This window comes from Diceros bicornis, chromosome 15 (genome assembly GCF_020826845.1).
Source record: "Diceros bicornis minor isolate mBicDic1 chromosome 15, mDicBic1.mat.cur, whole genome shotgun sequence".
NCBI lineage: Eukaryota > Metazoa > Chordata > Mammalia > Perissodactyla > Rhinocerotidae > Diceros > Diceros bicornis.
This window is the reverse complement of record NC_080754.1, coordinates 21918137-21940861: the sequence shown is the minus strand read 5'-3', so window position 1 is coordinate 21940861 and position 22725 is coordinate 21918137. Positions and strand designations below refer to the sequence as shown.

Sequence of the window (22725 nt, the reverse complement as noted above, 5' to 3'; positions counted from 1 at the left end):
CTGATTTGAGAGTGACTCAGCAGTTTTCACCTTCCTCTTCAGCCAATGCAAGGCGGCAAAGATTGAGAAACAGATTCAGAACTCACACCTCTCTCAGAGCTGGGTGGCTCTCTTCCTAACCACCAGCTGTTCTTTCTACTTTCTTTTCTATTTTTTAAAGCAATCTGAATCGAATGCTTCAGAACCACACATACGTTGTCCCAACATACGTATAACCCTGGACTCTGTTCTGAGGCCAGCAGTTGCAAAGAATGGGGAAGGTTAATGAGTAAATCCACCCTTGCCCACCAGAAAGCTCAGCTGTGTTCCTCAGCACTCCAACCTTCCTCTCCTGCAGAAAGAAACAATGCCCAGCTGAACAAAGTGAAGGCCCTGTAATACACGGTGGCTTCAGTCACACGTGGGGCTAAAATTCCATTCTACAGAATTGAAGATAATTTGACATCATTACCATTTCTCAGCAGCTCAAATTCAATCCTGTTGATGGTGAGCATGAGGTTCGTTTAGAGAGAAGAAAATTGTATTCGGTGGAGTCAGAATGCTGGATGGTCTCTGCCATTTCCCCAAAGAAATCATTCCAAACATCATGCCACTGCTGTCAATCAATCTGTCTATAGTATAACTTGGTGTTTTTAGAGCTGATAGATTTTCAAATATCCAAAAATTTGTGTTTGGAGGCAAAAAGAATAATTTCACTTCCATTGCTTTCTAGGTCATAACATTTCACATTTGATATTCCTTCCAAATATAGACTGTTGGCCTGATCATAGCTCACACATCCAGGCGTGTTCCATCAAGCTCATCCTTCTCCATGCTGCTGAGAACTCTAGAAGGCTTACCCTCCACCCACTTCCATCCTTCTTATATCTCTTACAGACATGTGCTCAGATGGTGGCATTTCACTGACTGAGCGAGGAAGCACTTTCTTTATCTTGGGCTAAAACTAAGCACACTTATTAAGAAGAACTATGGGTAGAAAATGGCCTTTTTTAATGTTGAAGTTGGAGAAAAGGGGGTTCTGACTCTACTTAGAGCAGCATACATACACTCATATTAGAAATGGCTCTAAGTGAAAAACTAAATCAAAAAATAGATGTCTATTGAGTGCCTTCTATACCTGGGCGCAGGGCGTATAGATGTAAACAAGACATAGTGCCAGATTTCACAGAGCTTACAAACCAGCAGAGAAGCCAGACAGTGAACAAGAATTCACAAGGTGTTAAATGTTGTAAGAAAATGTTTCAGGGGCTCCACATACTTGACTTTTTTAAGAAACCCCCTAACTTTTTTTTCTCTGGGTGTAAAGTAAACAGATAGCAATCAGAATAGACTGCGTTGTGCCATTGTGGACAGATTCTGGTCTGGCACATCTCCTGAAAGCCACCCATATCTTCAAACTTCCTTTTCATGTACCTACATAGATATAAATATATATACAAGTGCTCTATAGATGAGCCAGATAATGCAGGGTTCTACCTGCAGCGAGGCTAGTGTGGAGAGGTCTCTCTCAAGGGTTTTGCTGTCAGATTGGATCCACATGCCTCTTTACTATTGCTTGTTTCTGAGTATGGAGGGGGAACGAAGCTCAAATTCAAGGAGGTTACAATTTAGGCCCAGCAAGATCCTACTAACCTGGAGTTGAAGTGATGCCTGAGCCATCTCCTCTCTTGGGAACTCCCTGATGGAACCAGAATTAAAGAGCCTGTTCTTGGAGTGGGATAATTAAGAACAAGCCCATAAATGAACTAAGTACAGCTAAGGGTGGACAGTGTATTCAACATCCAGCACTCTTCTCTCAATTAATTGGTGGTATTTAAAATTCACACAGAGCATATTATCTTTCCTAAATGTTCACACACCAAGACATAGCAAAGATGTTATGTATGGAACATCATACACAAATACATGTCCATATAGAAATTCTTACCTTCATAGACTGTCAGTGTTGTCAAATGCTCTTTAAATCCCATTAATGGTGACCTTTGTGTCTTCGTCATATGCAGTACATTTCTGGATTCGGGAATGAGTGTGCCTCAGAGGACCCTTGCTGTCCAGGTGCCTTGCCAGAAGGACAGGTATGAGTGAATAGTAGAGAGCTCTGAATTGTAGAAATGAATGAGCAGCCCTTAGGCCAAAGAGCTTCTACCCACCGTGGCTCTTGTAATTTAGCCTGTGAACTGTCTAGGAGTTTCACAAATCATTAAGACAATTGGGTTACAGAACAATGACCATATGGACAATAAAGTTGGACAACGGTTACCTATGGCAAAGCACCCAATCCAAAATAGTAGACTAACTGTAGGACTTTCAGGAGGATCTCCTCGGTCCATGGTTAAGGGGATTTCTTGCAGTTCCCTTGAACAGCATAAGATATGACAATGATGAGAAAATAATCAGTCCTAAAAAATATATGCACAAAGATGTTCCCTCTAGTGTTGGTTACAACAGGAAAAATATGACAAACAAAATTTTTTTCAAAATTTTTTGAAGAATATTTCATGGCATGAAAAAAATGCTCCTGATAAAGTGTTTTCTCTAAAAAAAAAGTCCTGGTTATTACAGGACTACACATATCATAGGATCCTTATTTTGGAGGATAAGAATAGAAGAAAATATACCAGTATGTCAATATTGGGTTATTTCTGGGTGGTGAGATAATGGGTTATGTTTTATAAATTTTCTGTAATAAGCATGTATTACTTTTCTAATCAGGGGAAAAAGTTACCTAAAAAGTTACACCAGGAAGTATATATATGGGTTGGGAATGGTCATGTGCAGTGGCCCAGAGCACCCCATCAGGACAGAATTCCCCCACTGTGTTGCTTGGTGGGAAGATGGGATGCTTTTCTGATTGGAGTGATGTTATTTATTGCCTCCTTTGTTTTAGAATAATCCTCAAGTCTGCCCCTACAATCTGTATGCTGAGCAGCTCTCAGGATCGGCTTTCACTTGTCCGAGGAGCACCAATAAGAGAAGGTACAAGGATGAGGTTACTTCTGACCTGCAGACTGTGGGAGCTATGACTAGTACTGAGTGCTGTCTCTGACACCTGGGCCACAGCCTCCCAGGGCTGCCCAAGATCCTGCTTCTCACAGGCTGTGCTCTGGGTCATAGTCAGGGGAGGATGGGCCTTATCTCCCACTGGAATCAAGTGACTGGTGGAAGAAGGTGAGAGAGCAGCTGCAAAGAGCCTGGAAAACACAGATATCCAGTTCCATTTACAGATTCTCATTTGTACTCAGAAGGAAATGTTCCCGATAGTCTGGCCATCCCCTAAGGATTTAATTTTGAATTTTGAATCCCAGTTGAATTTTGGGTTTTGGTGTATTTGGTTTTGTTTTGTTTTTTTTAAATAATGATTAATGCAAAATTATAGAAGATTCAGCACAATATCTTCCTCAGCTGACTAGAAGTGTTATGTTCTTTGCATGAAAATGTTGGATAATCCAAGCTTGGGTAGTTGAAAGGTTACATATTATGGGCCCTTGTGGTTTGAATTAATAAGGTTTTTACTCTTTGGAATTTGCCTTTGCTGGAAACCAGCACATTCATTCATTAGCACAATGTGTCATGTTCCACGTTTGCTCTAATCCTACGAGCTAGGTCAATGAACTCACTCCCTCGATTAACTCCTATGGGGCAGGTTGCATGCAGCAGGTGTTGTGGTTTGGGGAAAGGCAATCAGGGTTGTGACTTAAGCAAGTGGTATCTAATTGTAGAAATTTCAAGCTAGGGCATGTGCGAGGAGGGCTGCTACTGATATTGGAGATTTGTGGAGGAGGGCAGGCAGTCTTGTACTGCCTAGTGGAAGGGACTGGGTTTATCTCCACAGAGTCCTCCTGAGAAGTAAGAGATAGTGAGTACAAAAGCACAACAGACCACACAAATCATAGATTGTTCACCTTAGTGGTTAATCATGCCCACTCTGGAGTCAGGCCCCCCAAGTTTAAATCCTGGTTCCTTCTCTTTCCAGCTGTGTGACCTTGGGCAAGTCATTTACCCTCTCAGAGCCTCTGCTTCCTCATTTGTAGAGAGATAGTAGAACGTATTTCATAGTTGTGGTGAGGATTAAAGGAAAGAATGTTTGTAAAGTGCCTAGCACATTGCCTGGCATATGGTGAATGCTCAATTAACATTAATTATTATAATCATAATCATTATTATTGCCACCATAGCAGAGTTTCTCCCTCCAATACAGGCTATCCCTAGGAGGCTGTCAGAGAACTGAGTGTGAGATATGACAGGTGCTGTGCTACCATGTCAATATCAATATTGCCTCTCTCTTGGTAGATACGTGCATGGAGGGAGGAAGAGAGAGTTTTCCACACTTGTCAAAAATCAGGGGTTAATTATATTGCTATTTAATCTTTCTACAAGCCCAAATAGTCAAGGTAAGGTAAGTACACAGACAATTCCTATCCATTCTAATTTATGACAACCTGGCCTCCATGACTGTGTTCTTGACTTTATGGCCCATTCACTAACGGGACACCTGGACTCCAGATTCTGCTGCCTGCCCCCATTATTCAGCAATATCTTCAGCCAGCAGGAGCTGAGCTCTGTTCCGGGAGGCTGAAAAGGAGCTGTTGGCATTTCATTAAGAAGCTGGCACCATTCCCTGAATTAGAATTAAATCTCTGTCCAGGGCAATGTAGTGCTGCCTGGAGAGTTTTATAAACTCAGCTAAAAAACCAGGGACACTAGGCATGGCTCACCCATCTGTTTAGAACTCTCCAAAGGTATCCACAAGAATTTTGTGAAAATGCTCAAAAATCCCCAGTGGGAAGCTGGAACCAGCCCCACCCATAGGTGAGCAAGCCCAGAATTCTTAGAGTTAGTCACTACTCATTTAAACCACAGAGTACGGGGCATCCACAAAACTATAAGAGATTATCAGGAATTAATTTTTATCAGATTAGTTAGCTGATTGATCCCTTAGGTCCTGAGAAGGTGAGAGTCAGGACAGAGAATGTGGAACACTTGGACCATCGTAAAAACCAAGATGATTAGGGATAGACAGACAATTCAACACACATCTAATAGCCAGCACCTACTATGTGCTGGGCATTCTGGGTACATAAACTCTGAATCCTCACAACAATCCTAAGAGATAAGAATGTGGAACATAGGATCAAGAAAGTTTTGTAACTTGCCCAGGATCACACAGTTGGTTCCAAGATACACACACGTGCTCTCAACTCCATGTACTACTAGAAGCTGAAGAAGCTTAGTTTATTCATAGTCTGAAGTCCAAGGTCTGAGGTCGCATCATCTAGAATGGTAGGAATCAAATGGAAACTGAACAAATCTAGCCCTTTTGTCTCCCAAATGGTTCAGTAACCAGCTCCACTCCCCAGGGGGCCAGGCCAGGCCACCTCCACTCCCTGAAGTAAACTGTCCTAGGGCTTAAAGAATCAGAGCCTGTTCAGGTAGGTCTTGTCTTCCATTGTCAGAAGTAGTGTTCCTCTTCCTTCTCTGTCAGGGTAACGGCCTCTGAAAGGACTTGGGTCCCTCTTAGTGAGTGTCAGTGTTCCTCTCAACTTCTGGAGAGTTCTCCTCCTGATGTCCTTCATCAGTATCGTCTTCTCTTCCTAAAGCCTGAGATATGGGTCCTGGCAGGGAGATCTTTGGCTCAGGCCTTGACGTATACAGATAGTAAAACATGAAAAAAAGAAAGAAAAAAAGAAAAAACAAAGCCATAAATGTACCCTAAGAAAATATGGACGGATAGTCTTATAATTTTGGAGTACACAAGTGTTAATTTTCTAAACCTCTGACAAATTAATATCAAAAAGACAAACAATCCAATAGAAAACTGGTAAAGGACTTGTACAAGTAATTTATAGAAAAATTACAAAGGACCAATAAACATACAGATTCTCAACCTTACTCATAATAAAGGAAATACAAAATAAAAATAAGATGCTATTTTTTACCTATAAGGCCAAAAGTATTAATAGTACCCCATATTTGTGAAGATGTGGGCGATCAAGCACTCTCCTACATTATTGTTGTGAGAACAAAGTGGTACAATGATTTGGCAATTTTGCTTATATATGCATTGGAGATATCTGAGAGAATATACATGGAAATAGTCTGAGGATTTTGGCCCTGAAAAAATTGGAGAAGAAAGCCATTTACCTTTCAGGACTTTTTGCATTACTTGAATTATTTTTACCACTGGTCTGTATTACTTTTATTATTTTAAAGAAGAAAATTGATTTATATTTCAAAAATAACGAAGAAACCACCCATATTCTCTCAATCTGCATAGGATTCATTGTCCTCATCTTCCAGAGCAAAGATTAGTATCTGATGACGTATATAAGCTAATGTTTTTCTTTTTTTTTTAAATAATTTTATTTATTTATTTATTTATTCCCCCAAAGCCCCAGTAGATAGTTGTATGTCATAGGTGCACATCCTTCTAGTTGCTGTATGTGGGACGCGACCTCAGCATGGCTGGAGAAGCCGTGCGCCCGTGTGCACCGGGATCCGAACCCCGGCCGCCAGTAGCGGAGCGTGCACACTTAACTGCTAAGCCACGGGGCCGGCCCCTAAGCTAATGTTTCTCTATGGATTTTCCTGCACAGATATCCCTCAAGGTACTTCCCCTTCCTTTATAGTTGTCTTTGGGAAGGACAGTGCTTCATTTTTTGTCAGTATGGGAATAACCACAAGCTGAGCCTCAATTTGAAGAGTGATGGGTGGAGTGGAAAGTGAGAAGAGGCTGGGGCTCTGGACAGCAGTGGCTATTAAGAAGTGATGCTGTGTCATTGCTTCTCACATTAAAGCCCACAGATCGTTGTTGACTTGAGCGTCTTCCTGATGTACTTCCTGAGCCAGTCTGTGTATCACTCATAACATCACCCTAAGACTTCTGTGTCCTTGTTTTCCCCCTAGCTGGCTGTATAGGATTCTACCTTCAGTTTCTCACAAGCCCTTTGAATCCATTGACCAAGGCCATGTCACTCACAACTGGGATGAAGTTGATCCTGATCCCAACCAGGTAACCTGGCCCTGTGAATTGGAGCATACCATATATCCAAAGCCTTGAATATAAATATTTAAGTTAAGCCTAGGTCTTTGAGAAATTACACAGTTTTAAAAAATAAATACTAAAGCATGTCTATTCTTTTGCTCAAACTTGGGTGGGAATTTTGGAATTGATTGATTGTGAGTGTGTGTGTGTGTGTGTGTGTGTGTATGGGTATAAACTTGTGTTTTTCTAGCCTAATGGCTTCCAGGTAGGCACAGAAGTGGTTCAGACTCTGTAGGAGTGCCCAGGTGAGTTGGATGAATGGAAATTATATAGGCTAGTGAAAATATCTACAAGTCCATAGGTTGGTTGGTTGGTTGGTTTTAATCTTAACTTACCACAGAAGATAGAAAACACATTCAACATTTACATATCTGAAAAGAGGCCTCTGATATAGGGATGAGAGGCTGGATTCTGAGCTGGATTCTGTAACTCCATTGTGGTGATGGATTGCTGTCACATTCTCTGCAGACCTAGGAACTTCCATTCCTCTCCTAAGAGTTTCCTCCTTTTGGTCTAGTGACCAGTGGGCTGTTCTTCTGTGTATCGGTACCATTTACATACTCTACTTCCAGTGTTGAGACAGACCCCATGGTGTAATGGACTGAGCTCTATTTTTTCAACTTTCTGAGAACCCCAGCATATTCCCTTCATCCCTGTGCTTAGGTACCTGTCACTGATAACAGGCATAGAATGCAGAAAGAAAAACAGACCTGGGTTTGCATCCGCACCCGTCTACTTACCACTGTGTCTTTGAGCCAGTGTTTCATCTATAAACTGGGATGATCACGACATCAGCCATGCAGTGCTGTCGTGAAGATTATGTGAGAGAACATGTGTAAACATACTTTGTACAGTGCCAGGCACACAGGAGGCAAGAACTATGACTTTGATACAGCCATTTTGATATATTCACTTAAAGGCAGTGGTAGTACATATAAATCTCAGAATTTGTATTCAGGTAAATTTGTTTTTTCATTTTATATTGTGTTTTATTCTGAGGTCCCCATCTGCCAAACTGGCAGAAAACAAATTCATTTCAGTCTTCCCTGGGAATCGCTGGTCTCAAACAATACCAAAGTAGGAGTGGAGTTGGGCCTTGCTGGTTGGTCTTCCCTCACTGGGTAGTGTTGAGATGCCCACTGTTCTGCTACTGTCATGGCAAGTTTGGGCATGGAATCATCTGCAAGGCCACTTCTGGTCCTGTGGCCCTGGATATGCCACACAGCCATTCCCTCCTTCTGGGAGTTGCCAGGTCACAGGTTCAAGAGCCCCTCTGTATTCAAAGTCCACATAAATTGATCAGCCTCTCTCTCTCTCTTTTTCTCTCTCTCTCCTTCCCACAGCCCAAGGAAATCTGTTGCCTCCTCTTGGTTTACCAAGATGTTTTGTCTATACCTACAAACTCCCTTCCCCTAAATGCTTAGATTTTTTGTAGAATAAAAGCTTGAATAATTCATAGTCGCCTTTGGTTTCCTGCTCTGCTGCCTCTCTTCCCTAATTATGGAAATCTCAGAGCACTAAGTACCTGCTTGAATACTACTCACCCCCCTTCAAAAAGGAGGCATTCAGAGTGGAAAAAAAATGTGAGTTCACATCTTGAAATATTATCCACCTCACAGCCATTTTGAAGCAAGGATATTTTGTCTAAATAACTGACCCCTAAACTTGTGTGAAGTTTAATGTATAAGCAGACATCCTCCTCAGTCCACCACTGGCCTATACATTGCCTTTGAGCATATGGGAAAAAGTCAGCCCCTGCTCCAGCCCCCAGCCCCGCAGGCACAGTCCCCTGCCAAGACACAAGGCCAGGCTTTCAGCTCTTGCCCCTTTCCCCTTCCACCGGGCAGGGCCCTTGTGCGGGACACAACTGCACAACCAATCTGGGGACCCTGTCTTTAGCTTGTCCTTGAGTCTTGCCTGGGCTCCTCATCCAATCCCATCTTATCCCTTCTCTCCCACACTCCGGGGTTAGGAATGCATCTGGCAGAACATCTTCATTTAATCATTTACCTCACTCATTTAACCATTTACTTCCCCACTCATCTCCTAAAGGGCCATAAATCATTCTAGCCAAAGTCACTGTTCATTCTCTGAGAATCTGCTTGACTCCTCAATGGGTTACATCTCAAATTCTCTAATTTCTCTCTTAGAGTTACAATAGTCATACTCGTTTGTTTTTTGATCAATAAATAGACCTGACTGCTTGATAACAGGATTCCATCTTCCATTAGAAAATATAAAGGATGGATACCTGTACTTTGGTAGGATTCCTGGTCAGGCTAAATAAATTAAGCCTTTATTATAGACTAGCTTTGGAATGTTGAAAGGGTACTTGAACCACAATGAGTTCTCTAATTTTCGCCTCAGGCAGCATAGAAAATCCCCAATTAGGGCCGGCCCGTGGCTTAGCGGTTAAGTGCGCATGCTCCACTACTGGCGGCCCCGGCTTGGATCCCTGGCGCGCACTGACGCACCGCTTCTCCGGCCATGCTGAGGCCGCGTCCCACATACAGCAACTAGACGGATGTGCAACTATGACACACAACTATCTACTGGGCTTTGGGGGCAAAAAAATCCGCAATTAAGTTTTTGGCAGTTCTCTAAAGTAGAGCCAAATATCCTGTTATACAGAGGAACTTAAAATCAGCAAGTAAGACAAAAATTAAGTACAAGGAAAATTATCTCTGAAAAATCTCTTAAATCACCCATAAAGTATAGGATACTTGGTTTTGTGTGTGCTACTGTATATGGTAATTCTCATGTACACTAAATTTGAGAACCATTGAGCTAGACTAAAAGAAGGACTATAGGAAAAGTCCATAGGCAGATATTTGGGAATTCAAATCCTGGGACTTTTAAGACACTATCAAATAACTAGTGGTAAATGGGGTGGAGCGGGGAGTTCCAGTGGCCCTGCCTGCTCATACCATCCACACCAGTCATCTAAGCCTTTATGACCTTAATACATCTTCATAGACTTGTTTGTGGTTATGTGGGCAAGAGTGGAGCCACACTTATTTTATATAATTTTATTTGCGGTGGGGGTTAGGTTTTGAACCTAACCTTTAAGGAAAATGTGCGTGATATGAATCTACTGTGTGATGTGTAATATGCTCAGTAATATCTTTTTATTGTATATTATTATTATTTTATGACTACTATAGATGCATTTTATTTAACATGAATATACCCCTTTATAATGATTATTTTGGGGTACAGGTAGCTTACCCATGGAAGCTAACCTCTTTCCAATAGAATTTTTCTGGTTTTGTCGTATTATAAAAATAACATATACTTATAAAAACTCAAGTGATGTAGAAATTAACAAAGTAGAAAATGGAAGTCTCTCATCATAGGTGAGAGCTAGGTATGCCATTTGTGCATGTTAATCCATTATTTCGTAAATATTTAACATACATTTTGAGACGGGTGAGGCAACTGCATTAAAAAGCCTGAGTTAACACAGAGGCATCAAAACAGCTGCATCACAAGTTTGTGCTTGCTGTCTAGTAGATCCTCAATACCTATTTGTTTCGCCCCCCCCTTCCCTAGGTTTCCCATTCTAACCTTGGCTTTGCATTTCTCCTTGAACTTGTTACCTTTCTCCTGTTTTGAATTCCTTCAAACACTTGCCATAGGGGGCCACCAAATGAATTTCTTCTCTAATATTTCTCCTGCTCATTTTCAACCTTGTGCTCACACATGTTGGGACAGATGTGCGCTAGAACTCGGTAGTGCCTCTGTGGACACCAGCTCTGTCAAGGTAGTGGTTTATTGTCCTCCTGTTCTGTGACCTACGTCACTGGCCATCCTGCTTCCCTTGCCCTGATATATACACCCTGGCCATTCTCACTATATCTATGCTTTTTTCTTTTCATTTACACCTTCCTTACAAGTTAATATCTCTTTCCAATTTTATGCTTCATTAATAACCACAGCAATCTACATTCATCACTTTCCCCCTCTCATAACCTCTTCCAAGTATGTATTCCAGACTTTCACTGACAAAATCTGAGAAAATTATATTGAGGTACTCATCTGACAGTCCTTCCCAGCTGGAGTCTGTATGGTAGGTATGTCTTCACCTGTCACAGACCAAATCAAATAATTCATTAGCTTCACCAACTCCCCTTGTTAGTCATCTCTGGGAATTTGAAGGCCTGAGAATTACCTAATGTTTCCTCCAAGAAAGCATCATGGGCTATGCTGTCATCACTGTCATCTTTGATCCCCTCCCAGTAAGATTGGGGACAATGCCCCCAAAACCTTCATTTTCTTTTAGTGTATATTTAATCAGTTGTCTAAAAATTAATACAAACTCTCTGTGAGTATATTTAGATTCAGCCTGTGGACATAACAAGTTCAATCCATTAATGTCTCACATAAGAAATATACCTAATTTTGTTCATCGTGAGCCTTCCTCTAACTTCTCAAATCTCAGAATTTAATGACCAAATCTGCATCCAATTTAACTGTGATTTTACAGATTTCAATTAGAATTCCTGAATCAGCATTTCTCTGTGAAAAGGTCAGAGTCCTTTAAAGTTTATCTTTCTTATTGTAACATCCCTAACCTCTTGATTGTTGGGAAGTCAGATTCTTGACCCAGTTGAGCCTCAGCTGAGGAAATTACCTTTTAGTTCTCAGCCAGTATAATTTGGACCAAGTGATAAACACCTCAAAGCTAATTAAAGACCACATCATAAAATTCCCTCTGCCTCCAGGATGTGCAAATTATCAAAAATGTTTCAAACAATATACCTTACAGGGTGTTTACTGTCTAATTTGTCAAACTGTTTAGGTTTCCCCGTCCTAAAAGCCCCCTTCCCTTCAAAAATGTCTTGGGTTTCCCACCTATTTAAGCTTTTGCCCAAGTCTCTCCTATTCATAGCTAGACTTCTTGAGAAAGTAATCTAAACCCACTTTATCACCCCCATTCACTCCTCAACCTTTTGCAATTCAGTCTGCCCAGACCACTCTATTGAAATTGTTTATACCTTCTTTAAACAACAGTAATGCACCCTCCCACCATTAATACATCTTTTTATTCAAAACTAACATAAAAGTGTCAATGCCCAATAATCTCACCAATGCAGAGTTAACCACTTCTAATGTTTTGGTTTCTCTCTTTCCAGTCTTTTTCTTTGTACTTATATGTAAATAAATAAAGCCTGGGGTCCTATGCATCCGGAGACCAAAAGTAATTGAAAATAATTCCAATCTTTATTTGCTCCTCCTGAAAACGTTCAAGAATATCCAACATATGACCTATACCAACACTTTTTAAAATCCTCTTTTCCCTGTTTTTCCCAGACTCCAATCCCCTCATGCTTCTAGTCCTCTCTTGTCTCACCTCATATCTTCCCCAAGCTACTCAGGCCTGGACCACTGGTTCATGGCTTGCTTCCTCTTCCCTTCTGCCTCAAGAAAGTGCCCTTACAGTGTAGGTCCCCATCCCCTTTTCCTAGGAGACACACACATATAACATTGATCTACATGGCAAGACTGGAGTTCAAGAGACTGAGAGGAGTGGGAATGGGCAAATCAGAATTTTCTGTAGGGAGCAGGGAAGGGAAGGGCAAGAGGCTGTGAATACTCATATTAATGCTGTTTAAAAAAAATCAGTTACATATATGTTTACTAAATTAAACTCGTGCTATAATACAGTTTTACATTCTGATTTTTAAATTTAAACGTCATATTTTGTGCTTTTTTTCCATGTCTTTTTAAACTTCTTGAGTGTAGATAATTTTTAATGTGACATTATTATCTATGTTTATAAGATAATTCTTCTATTGTCAGTTATTTAGATTGTTTCTGTTTTTACTATTATAAGTCATCCATGGCTAAATACAATTCTGTTCTCCTCAATATCCCAAAGCCTAGAACAATTGATTTCCCTCTTTTCTTCCTGAATCTCTGAACTTTCCTGGGTTCTATGACATTTTATACACCTGCAAAATAGGCGATCTTCAAGGTCCTGAACTGGACTCTCTTGTCTCCATCACCCTCCTGGGAGACAGGAAAGTACTTCCTCTCTCCTGCTCCTCGCTCCCTCTTCCTTATTGTCTTTCTTCCCCTCTTCTTTTCTTCTCCTTCTTATCTCCATCTGCCCACTCCACCCCTGCTGTCCCCCGCTGTGTATTAGTCCGCTATGGCTGCTGTAACCAAGTACCGCAGACTGAGTGGCTTAAACAGTGAAGATTTATTTTCCCACAGTTGTAGAGGCAAGAGGTCTAAGATCAGGGTGTTGGCCAGGTTGGTTTCTTCTGAGGCCTCTCTCATTGGCTTGTAGATGGCTGCCTTTCCCTGTGTCTTCACTTACTTCTCTATGTCCACATTTCCTCTTCTTATAAGGACACCAGTCATATTGGATTAGGGCCCACCTGAATGACCTCATTTTAACTTAATTACTTCTGTAAAGACCCTATCTCCAAACAGTCACATTCTCAGGTACTGGGGTTAGAACTTCAACATATGAATTTTTAGGAGAAAATTCCACCCAAAACACTCTCCATCTTCTTCCTCCCCATTTCCTTCCAAATATCAGTTAGTGATTCCCACTTTTGTTGGACTCTCTTTGCCTTAGAGATGAAAGGTTAATCACTGTTGGTAAGAAATACCCAGCTTTGGTGAACTAAGAGGAGGAACTCCTTGAGCAGCAAGGATTTTTCTAGCCCACTCTGCTTCCCACCTCTCTCTCCCCCAAAATCCCCCTCATATACACACACCTCAGCAGGCAGAATTATAGAGATCTAACTTCACCCAACATATCTCCAACCCCAAACTTAATATAACCTGGTAGGCCACATCGTAGAAGTCAGTCCCACCACCCTAGGGTTTGGAAGCCATTCTGGAGCTACCTTCATTGTAGAACATTATTTACACTCTATTATCCTCTTCATCTCCCTCTTGCCATCTTCCACATCTCCCATATTTTACTTTTTAAAGTCTAACAAATGTCATTCATTCCCATGACATTAACTATCACCTCTCTGCAATATGTTTTACAAATCTCTCCTCCAACTTCAAAACCTGCATTGGACATTGCTGTGTATGTATCCCAATGCAACAGGTTCCATGCTGAAGCCATCATAGTCCTATCCAAACTCTCTTCTCTCCCTGGCTTTTCTTTGTTAGTGACACAACCATTCTTTCACACACCCAGGTTTGAATCCTTAAAGTCACCTTTGAGAACTTCTTTCTTTTTCCCTTTACATTGAATTAGGTGCCAAGTCCATAGAATCGTGATTCCCAAGTGTACATAGGCATTACCAGGAGGACTTGTTGAAAATGTAGATTCCCCAGACTCACTATCTAGAGATTCTAATTCAGTATATCTGGGGTGGTACCCAGGAATCTCTCCAGATGATTTCCACGCAGGTTGGCTCTGTATTACTCTTTAAGAAATACTGCTGTAGAGTTTGCTTCCAAGATATCTCCGGTATCTATACTCTCCTTCCTATTCTTAACACCACCTGGCTCAGACCTTATTTCTTCTTACCTGGACTGTTATAATGGCCTCCTAACTGATCCATGTCTCTTCCCCACCCTATCCCACACCTTGCTGCTAGATTCAGTTTACTAAGTTATCATCTAGAAAATCTTTAAATCCTACTATGACCCCTCCCCTCCACTGCCCAGCCAATCAAGTGAAGGCTCCCAAGACAGGTGATCAAGAGCCCTGATTCACTATCATATCTTTCAAACCCTCCACTCTCTTCCATCTCCCTTCCCCACAAGCCATACTGGAACTGTCACCATTCCAGGACAATATTCTAAGTTTTCCTGCCTTAGTACTTTATGCTTTCATCTACCTGGAATTTTCTCTTCTTCTCTCACTAATATCCACCCATCCAAATCCCACCTGTAGTTTAAGACTCATCTTAAATACCACTTTCTTCATTGAACCATTTCTATTTCTCAGAGTACTTGAGAGTAGGATCTGTGTCTCCGTCATTTTCATATGACCTGCGGTGTCCAGCACATGCCTTCTTCCAAATAGTAGAATCATAATATGTGTTGAATTGACGCCCTGATACCTCAGATCCCATCATGCTATAAATAGACTAGATTGCATTTCCCTAAAATGTATTCACTGATGTTTGCCAACATTGCAGTGCACATTGCCCCCTTCAGCCTTTATGAACAGCTTACTGGCTCTTTTTGCAGTTCATCTCCATTAACTTGCATTTCACTCTTTGGAAAGATGTTGGAGCTGTCTGCAAACCAGATTATTTCATCATGCGTGTCTCTTATTTTCCATATATAAAAATGTTAAATGGGCCCTGTGCCAGGACTTATTCCTGAGGGAACATTCCTGTTTATATTTCTCTTCTAAAGTCATTTCTACTTATCCATTTCCTATCAGAAAATGTCCACAATTTCAGGGTCTTCTGTAATAGGTTCCCTGAGGGAGGAGACTGTCATGTTCACTTCCAGCACCTAGTATAAAACCTGGCATATGGAGAGGTTCAATAAGTCACTTGAATGAATTAATATAAGAGGATTAGATAAGAATGTTGATACTGGAGGACCTTAGCAGAGTTCAGGTCTCAAGAGTCAGACTAGGCCATCAACTCAGCACTGGAGGAGCAGTTAAATAAGGGTCAGTTTGGAAGACCAAGTATAAGACCATTAAAAGGAGGCAAAGCCTGGATTCAAGAGCCAGCAATATCGTGAATAGTTTGGGAAGCAGATCAAGACAGGCTGAGACTAAAGGGTATAGGTTACTAAGAGAGGCTGAGAGAGTATTGGCCTCAGTTCTTGGTAGAGAAAACTTAACTGCTCTAAACCATCAGATTTTTCACTTCTAAAATAGAGATGATAATAATCATAGGCGTCTCAGAAGGTTGTTGTGAGAATTAAATGTCAACCAACAAATATTTATTGAGTGACCACTGTTTCATGCTCTATGCTAAGTGCTGAGTAATGGATGTAATGCCCTTAGTTTTATACTCAAGGGCAAGGTCAAGGATCCAGGCTTCTATCCATGAAAAAATGTCATCCAAATCCCATAAATGCTCATCTTTTTTGTAGCCTCATGAAAGACTTGCAAGTCTAAATAAAGTACAGAACTTGAATCCTCCTTACCTGTACTCTTGCCTATTACCTCAAAAACTCAAATGAGTCACTCAAAGCCTGATTTCTCTTCACATAAATCATGTTGCTATTTTCCTCAAATTGTTAGATTTGCTGAAGAATTTAGCGAGCCACTGTGTTATTTTATTCACCTCTCTACCTGTCTAGTCTGGATTGAAACTCACTGTAGTGGGTGACCCTGGACCTCTCCTAGCCAGAGCTGCTGCTAATAATTTCTTACACTTTGTGATCACTACTGCATCTGTGAGTTATTTCCGAATTCTTGGATGAATGGCACTGACTTCTAATGATATGTCTACCTCTAGCTAGCCAGTGTTGTTGAGAGTGTCTAACTCATCCAATCTAGTTGAGTCCAAGGCAATTTTGGAGAGAATATCAGTAAATCAAAGAATCTCAGTGTTCAGAGGGATGCTTAGATCCTCCAGTCCAACTCCTGGTCTTCTAACTCTGGAAATGCTAAGGCTAATTCTCTGGTTAACTTTTCATCCTTGAGTATGAATTTCAAATCTTGATCATTAAATGTTGCCACTGATTCTCTGTCTTTCTCCTTTGGTAACCTTAAAGAATTTTTAATTCTGACTTTGGACTCCCTTGAACATGCTTTTCACATTATTTTTGACTACTTCATTTCTAGTAAGTAAAAGTTTATTTTCCAACAGAATTTGCAGCATACAGCTGAAAAATATGTAAAGCAATGATAGAACTGAAAGGAGAAATAGACAAATCTACAATTATAGTTGGAAACTTCAACACCTCTCTCTCAACAGTTGATAGGACGACTGGGCAGAAAATCAGAAAGAAAACGGAAGAACTAAGGTGTTTTTATGTGTGTAAAGAACAGACTTACATTTTAGAAATAATCTTTGGACTTTTAGAAGCATTTGTGAATTTCCTAGATATTGCCTGAATGTCATTTTGACTTCCAAAAATCTCACAATTTTGCTTTAGTCTTGTTCTTTGAGTTATTAGCAATGCTCTTAGTGCCTTATACTTATTAACTCATTCAACTCTTCAACACTAATTTATTAATATCCACTATAGTCAAGACATTGCATCAGGTACTACAATTGATTTCATTGTTTTTGAAATATTTAATAATTAAATTCTATGTTGGGGATATTTAGCAATAATGTATAATATGGATAAAAAATTGTTAAAAAGTTATAGGACTAGATCAGTTAACAAGCATCTTTTATTACTTTCAGAAGCTCTTCTCTGAAGAGAATTATGGAATTATAGTTTTCTCCAGCACTCCATTGTTACATGTAAGAAAAAACGCAATCTAGAGAGAGAAAATGACTTGCCTGACGTCACAGAGTAAAGGGTAACAGAGGCAGTAACAGAAGCCAGGTCTCCTGGCTCAGCCCAATGCATAGCCCCCTTGGACTGGCCTTGACTCAGAGGGTCGCTAGTCTACAGCATGCAATTAAGCTGAACATCTAACTTTAGCAGGAGATATTTCTATGCTCCACTCCATGGACTCTTCCTGTCCATCCTCTCCCCAAATCTCCCTCCTCATCTTCAACAAGATATCACACCAAAGACCCTGACCCAAATCCCTTGCCTGAAGATCCAAAGCTGGCTTCTTCTTGTGGATACTGGGTTTATCAGAACCACCTTGGGGTCTTTATTATCCTTCATGATATGCTGAATATAGGCCCTGTACAATTTGCTGCCCTCAGACCCAGCAGATAAATTATTCCTTTCCCTATACCATCTCCATCTTTTGAAGGGCATCATTTTTGCATTAGACAAGGTGCTTCAAGGCCACTACTTCATCCAGGGTGTGGGCCCTATTGAAGGCATGTTTCTGACATCATCATGGGGATGCCCTTCCACCTACCACCCCAGGTTCTCTTACCCCATGACTTGAGGGCTGATGTGCTACAGAAGACTTTGAAAAACTGACCAGCAAAAACCTAACCAAACCAACCCATCAGCTTCTCTGGTTTAGTCATTCCCACTCACAGAAGATGAACCTCTTCTCTGGGGGCCAGGACTTTATTTCTACTCACAACAGGCATTTTAATTTTGGGAAGATCTACAAAGGTGTTGTCTCAGTGCAACAAAACAGGCAGTGCTTCCCTCTTACTGGAATTTCTCCTCTCTGTTTCTCCTTTCTTTCTTCTTTCTCTCCCCTTTTTCTTAGGTTTGTTTCTTAGACTTGCGTTATTTAATCATCCTTGCTATTTGGTAACTGGCATGTCACTGCCACATCTGGCCCAAGTTACCACGATTTAGTTGACTGATTAATTGGTTGGTTGGTTGTCTGGGTGGACTTTTCTGAACGTAGTGCTTGGTTCAGCAATACAAGAATCATAGACTCTCTAGGTTGGGTGTGCTGATTCTTAAACTGTAGCTGCACATTAGAAGAGCCTTTATAGAATACTGATGCCTGGCCCCACCTCCACAGATTCTGATTTAATTTTGTCTTGGGTCTCAAAGACCCTCCAGGTGATTCTCATGGGTAAACAGAGTTCAGAATCTTTGGATAGATCTAAAAGTTGTCCAGGAAACCATTGATCTGATACTTAAGTTCCTTCCATTGGAAAATCTAGAATGATGACTCTGCTTGGAACCAAGATTCTAGGTAGTGTTATCTTCCAGACAATCTTCCTGGGTATACAAACTCTGCACTGCTACTAGACAGGGAAGCAGCAAGTAATGGTTGATAGTAGACCAGAACCTCTCCTAGAAAAGCCAGCAGTGCTTAGCTGTGGCCCTTCCAGATGTCAGAGGAATAACTTCCTAGGTCAATTGTTCTCAACCAGGGTAAATTTGTCCCCCAGGTGACATTTGACAATGTCTGGAGACATTTTTGGTTGTTACAACTTGGACAAGTGCTACTGGCATCTAGTGAGTAGAGGTCAGAGATGCTACTAAACATCCTAGAATGCACAGGACAGCCTCCCACACAAAAAAAATTGCAAAATGTCAATAGTGCCAAGGTTGAGAGACCCTGACCTAGATCCTTGCTCTCCAGCTCCCCTTCCACCCCCAGGAAATATCATCTTTAATGAATTAGTCCTAAACCTTTTCCTTCTTGCTGAAGCATGATTTCAATAGTTTTTCAAATCAACATTTTACATCCTTTTCAGGTAGACCCAGAGTGTGATAATCCTGCTTTGCTTTTAAGAAATACAGGCAGCTGCCTGACTGTGTATGTCAGACAGGCAAAATCATCCCAGCGTCACCTTTTCCACTTGCTGCATCTTTCCCACATGGCTGTCTCTCTGAAATATGGAAGGCACTGCGCCCCCTGCCCAGCCTGCCTTGACCAGGCGCTGCAGCCAGTGGAGCCAGCTCTTAGGGTGCAGGTCACTCCATGAGATGTCCTGAGGCTGCTAGGTTTATCAGCTGCCAGCCTGGTGGGATCAGGCCTGCTGCCAAGTTGATTAATCAGTGCTGGGCTGATACTTCGAGTAGGGCCCAGACCTGCTGATTTTTCTCCCCACTTTCTTAGATCATTTCATTATTAAGTTAAAGACTGTTGTGATTTAAACTGAACCTTCCGGCAACCTGGGGACAAACATGGGGTTTGGTGAAGAAATTGAACCTGGTACTGCCTTTACCAAATCCAGTCTCAGCTGGATGCATTTTCTTTCTCTTAAAGAAATAATTCAAAACTCCAAGGGCTGGAAGTAGAAGTAGAAGCTTCCCCTGCAGTGTCAGCAGCCCACACAGAGAGGCGGGCATGCCAGGGAAGGGAGCTGATTATAAATAGCCATGAAAGGCAGCATCAGTCAAAACTCACTGATGTGCCCGAGCAAAATGTTAAAAGAAACAAACAGATTCTGAAATAAGAAGCAATGATCTTTTTTTATTTTTATAATTTACAGTGCTAAAGAACAAAGACAATATATATGTATATATGGGTTAAACACACAGACACACCACATACACATGCAGAACCCAACTGATCCTCTTTAAGGAAATGATGGATAATTATTAAATTTAAAATAATAAAATCACAAGTCGTGGGAGCCTCACAGAGGGAGCAGCTGCCCTTTTGCTGTGTAATCGATGCTATTTATTTAAAAAGTCTGGAGTTTCCCCTTGTGAAATGATTTTCCTGTATGTGTATTGTTTTTTCCAGCTTAGATGGAAACCATTTGAGATTCCAAAAGCATGTCAGAAGCAAGTGGACTTCGTGAGTGTAAGTCAATACTATCCACACCTTCCCACTGCTCTCCTTTCTTCCGCGGTGAGCGATCCAGCCATTTGCAGGCTAAATGCCAAGGAGAAGCAGCCTTGGAGAGGCAGCAGAGACAGTACCACCTGCCTGTTTTGGGGGCTGGCTGACGGATGTCTTACTTACAGGCACCATATGGCCCCTAACACCAAAGGGCACCGGTGAGCTATTTACAACATCTCTGAAGGCCAATGGAAATTGAGCATTTACCTACCTCAGGTTCCTTTGTATTTGGTTAGAATAGAGGTTCTTCGCCTTTTTGTTCCATAGTCTCCTTTGATAGTCTGGTGAAGCCTGTGTTTTTAAATGCATAAAATAAAGTACATAAAATTACAAAGAAGCCTATTATGTTGAAATACAATGACAAAAATATTAAAATAAATTTGGTATGGTTTATAGTAATATATATGCTTCCTTATTAATGCAGTAAATCACAAGATCTATGAAAAGATCTAATAACTTTGGTTATTAGAAGTATGAGCGTAACTGATATTTCGGGGTATCTATAACAACCGAATATGATATAAAAATATGCATGTTTCTATCAGTGACAAGGTTACAGGCACTTCTAACACCGCTGTGGTTTGTTGCTTACATTCGCATTAATTGAAGGAAATGATATATTTCAGTCAGAGATTAGTGAAATAAATACGTAATTTTTTTTCCATCCCAGTTCATGAACTCCCCGAAATGGGTCCCTGAGCTAGAATCGCATCAACTGAGAGTGGCATTCTAGTTAGTACAATACTGATTATAAGTTCTGCTTGGTAGTTACAGGTGCTGGGAGTATTGGAACACCTGTGCTCAGAGAAAAGCATACATAGGGGAGGGGAAGGGGAGCTACAAGGAAGTGGAGCTCAGGGCCGGCCCCGTGGCTTAGCGGTTAAGTGCACGCGCTCCGCTACTGGCGGCCAGGGTTCGAATCCTGGGCGCGCACCTACGCACCGCTTCCCCGGCCATGCTGAGGCCGTGTCCCACATACAGCAACTAGAAGGATGTGCAACTATGACATGCAACTATCTACTGGGGCTTCGGGAAAAAAAGGAGGAGGCTTGGCAATAGATGTTAGCTCAGAGCCGGTCTTCCTCAGCAAAAAGAGGAGGATTAGCACGGATGTTAGCTCAGGGCTGATCTCCCTCACAAAAAAAAAAAAAAAAAAAAGGAAGTGGAGCTCAAAGAAGCCAGTGGAGGGTTCTGGAGATGAACCTCACCTCATGGTTTACTTAAGGAGAGTCCAGGTACACAGCCTTAGGCCAAATTGGATGGATCATGTTGAATTCCTTATCTGTATTAAGTGCTCCAAGCTCTGTGTAGACTCATCTAAATAGACCCCCGAGTTGCAAATTGAGTTGAAATATGAAAAGAAATCTCCCACCCCGTGTGAATTTGGGCTCTCTATCTGCAGGTTGGGGCTGAGGGCTGTTTTCAGGAGGCCCGTGTGTTCAGATTTCTTGGACTGTGGATTATCAGTAGAGAGGATTACAGTTGGTCAGAATGCTTTCCTCTGTGCTATTCAAGAGAGATTAGGGCTGACCCTATTCATAAGCAGAGGGCTGCCCACGTAGTGGTGTGTATGTGAGGGACATTAACTGGTCTCTAATGTTGCAACCTTCCTCCCCAAGCCTCTTAGGTGCTTGATTTTACCTCCAAAGGAATCTCTCCTTCAGGTTGATCTTAAACACCAAACTGATAAAATGCCAAATAATGAATTGATGCTCTGTAAGAACATCTGATGGCCCTAAGATCTAGGGCCATGGCTGGCAACTAGGGTGAGCCACCACCTACCAGACATAAGTCAATAAATCCCAGGTTCCCCGGAGGCAGCCTGGATCACAAATGTCTCACTGGTCCCAAAGGGACCAGTAGAATCTTGCCTCATAGCGCTCAGGGACCAGGAGAAGGGCTGGTTTCTTGGGCACTACTCACATTCACCCTTCCCTCTTCTGCGGATCTCCCCCAGGGCCTACACACCTTGTGTGGAGCTGGAGACATCAGGTCTAACAATGGGCTTGCCATCCACATTTTCCTCTGCAACACCTCCATGGCGAACAGGTGAGTGGCTCAGTGCTGGGGCAGGACATCCCCATTACCCAAGAGCTGTTGTCCAGAGAGTGAAGGCTGGGATTTTGTTGTTGTTGTTATTGTTTTTTTCCACAGCAATGTTTATATACATTTATTAATAATGATAATAAGTGAACATGTCTATCTTGACCAAGTCCAGTGACATAAACAAGAATGTCACTATAGCAATGCAAATAGAAAAGGAACAATGGGCACTAGAAAGCAGGAGTGGCCCAAGAGGAGTTTTGACTTTATCTAGGTTTGAGTCAGAATATCCTTAATTTCTAAGGCTTCCCAGGGCTGTTTCTGAGTCCAAAGTCACACTGCA

At 41.5% G+C, this 22725-nt stretch overlaps 1 protein-coding gene across 1 annotated transcript in view; it reads left to right on the top strand.

The window, feature by feature from the left end:
- Positions 1–22725, top strand: part of HGD (homogentisate 1,2-dioxygenase) — a 50151-nt gene that overhangs the window by 10322 nt on the left and 17104 nt on the right. Inside the window, exons 4-8 of the mRNA XM_058555870.1 lie at positions 2004–2075; positions 2888–2976; positions 6904–7009; positions 20241–20300; positions 22297–22388. Of these exons, the coding sequence (XP_058411853.1) occupies positions 2004–2075; positions 2888–2976; positions 6904–7009; positions 20241–20300; positions 22297–22388 (419 nt within the window). The remainder of the gene's footprint in view (positions 1–2003; positions 2076–2887; positions 2977–6903; positions 7010–20240; positions 20301–22296; positions 22389–22725) is intronic.